Source organism: Eimeria mitis, genomic scaffold, assembly GCF_000499745.2.
Source record: "Eimeria mitis Houghton genomic scaffold, Emh_scaff1572, whole genome shotgun sequence".
NCBI classification, from domain to species: Eukaryota; Apicomplexa; class Conoidasida; order Eucoccidiorida; family Eimeriidae; genus Eimeria; species Eimeria mitis.
In genome coordinates this window covers 3223-3667 of record NW_013569822.1, presented here as the reverse complement: position 1 = coordinate 3667, position 445 = coordinate 3223, and the positions used below count along the sequence as shown (strand labels likewise).

The 445-nt window shown below is 56.0% G+C and overlaps 1 protein-coding gene across 1 annotated transcript in view; it reads left to right on the top strand.

The window, feature by feature from the left end:
• Positions 1 to 445, top strand: part of EMH_0039740 (uncharacterized protein) — a gene marked incomplete at both ends in the record, with an annotated part of 3044 nt that overhangs the window by 1436 nt on the left and 1163 nt on the right. The window contains 2 exons of the mRNA XM_013495434.1: positions 3 to 219; positions 338 to 445. Of these exons, the coding sequence (XP_013350888.1) occupies positions 3 to 219; positions 338 to 445 (325 nt within the window). The remainder of the gene's footprint in view (positions 1 to 2; positions 220 to 337) is intronic.

Sequence of the window (445 nt, the reverse complement as noted above, 5' to 3'; positions counted from 1 at the left end):
GCAGCAGCAGCAGCAGCAGCAGCAGCACACCAGGCACCCCCCTGCGTCTTACTTCTCTGTTAAGCCCGCAACAGCTCATCGCCAGGAAGCAGCAGCAGCAGCTGCTGCTGCGGGGAGAAGCTATCATCGCCCCCACATATTTGCTGCCGATTCGCATGCAACCTGCAGCAGCAGCAGCAGCAGCAGCAGCAGCAGCAACAACTGCAGCAGAAACAGAGGGTACAGCAGCAGCAACAGAAACAGCAGCAGCAGCAGCAGCAGCAGCACTAAGCATTTCAGATAGAGTAAACATACAAAGTTTTGTTAGGGCTCTTGCTGCGTACTGTCCGCTCTCAAGAAGACAAACAGCAGCAGCAGCAGCAGCAGCAGCAGCAGCAGCAGCAGCAGATGCACATGATGCTGCACCGCAGCATAAACAAGAGCAGCAAGCTGCAGATGAAGCAGC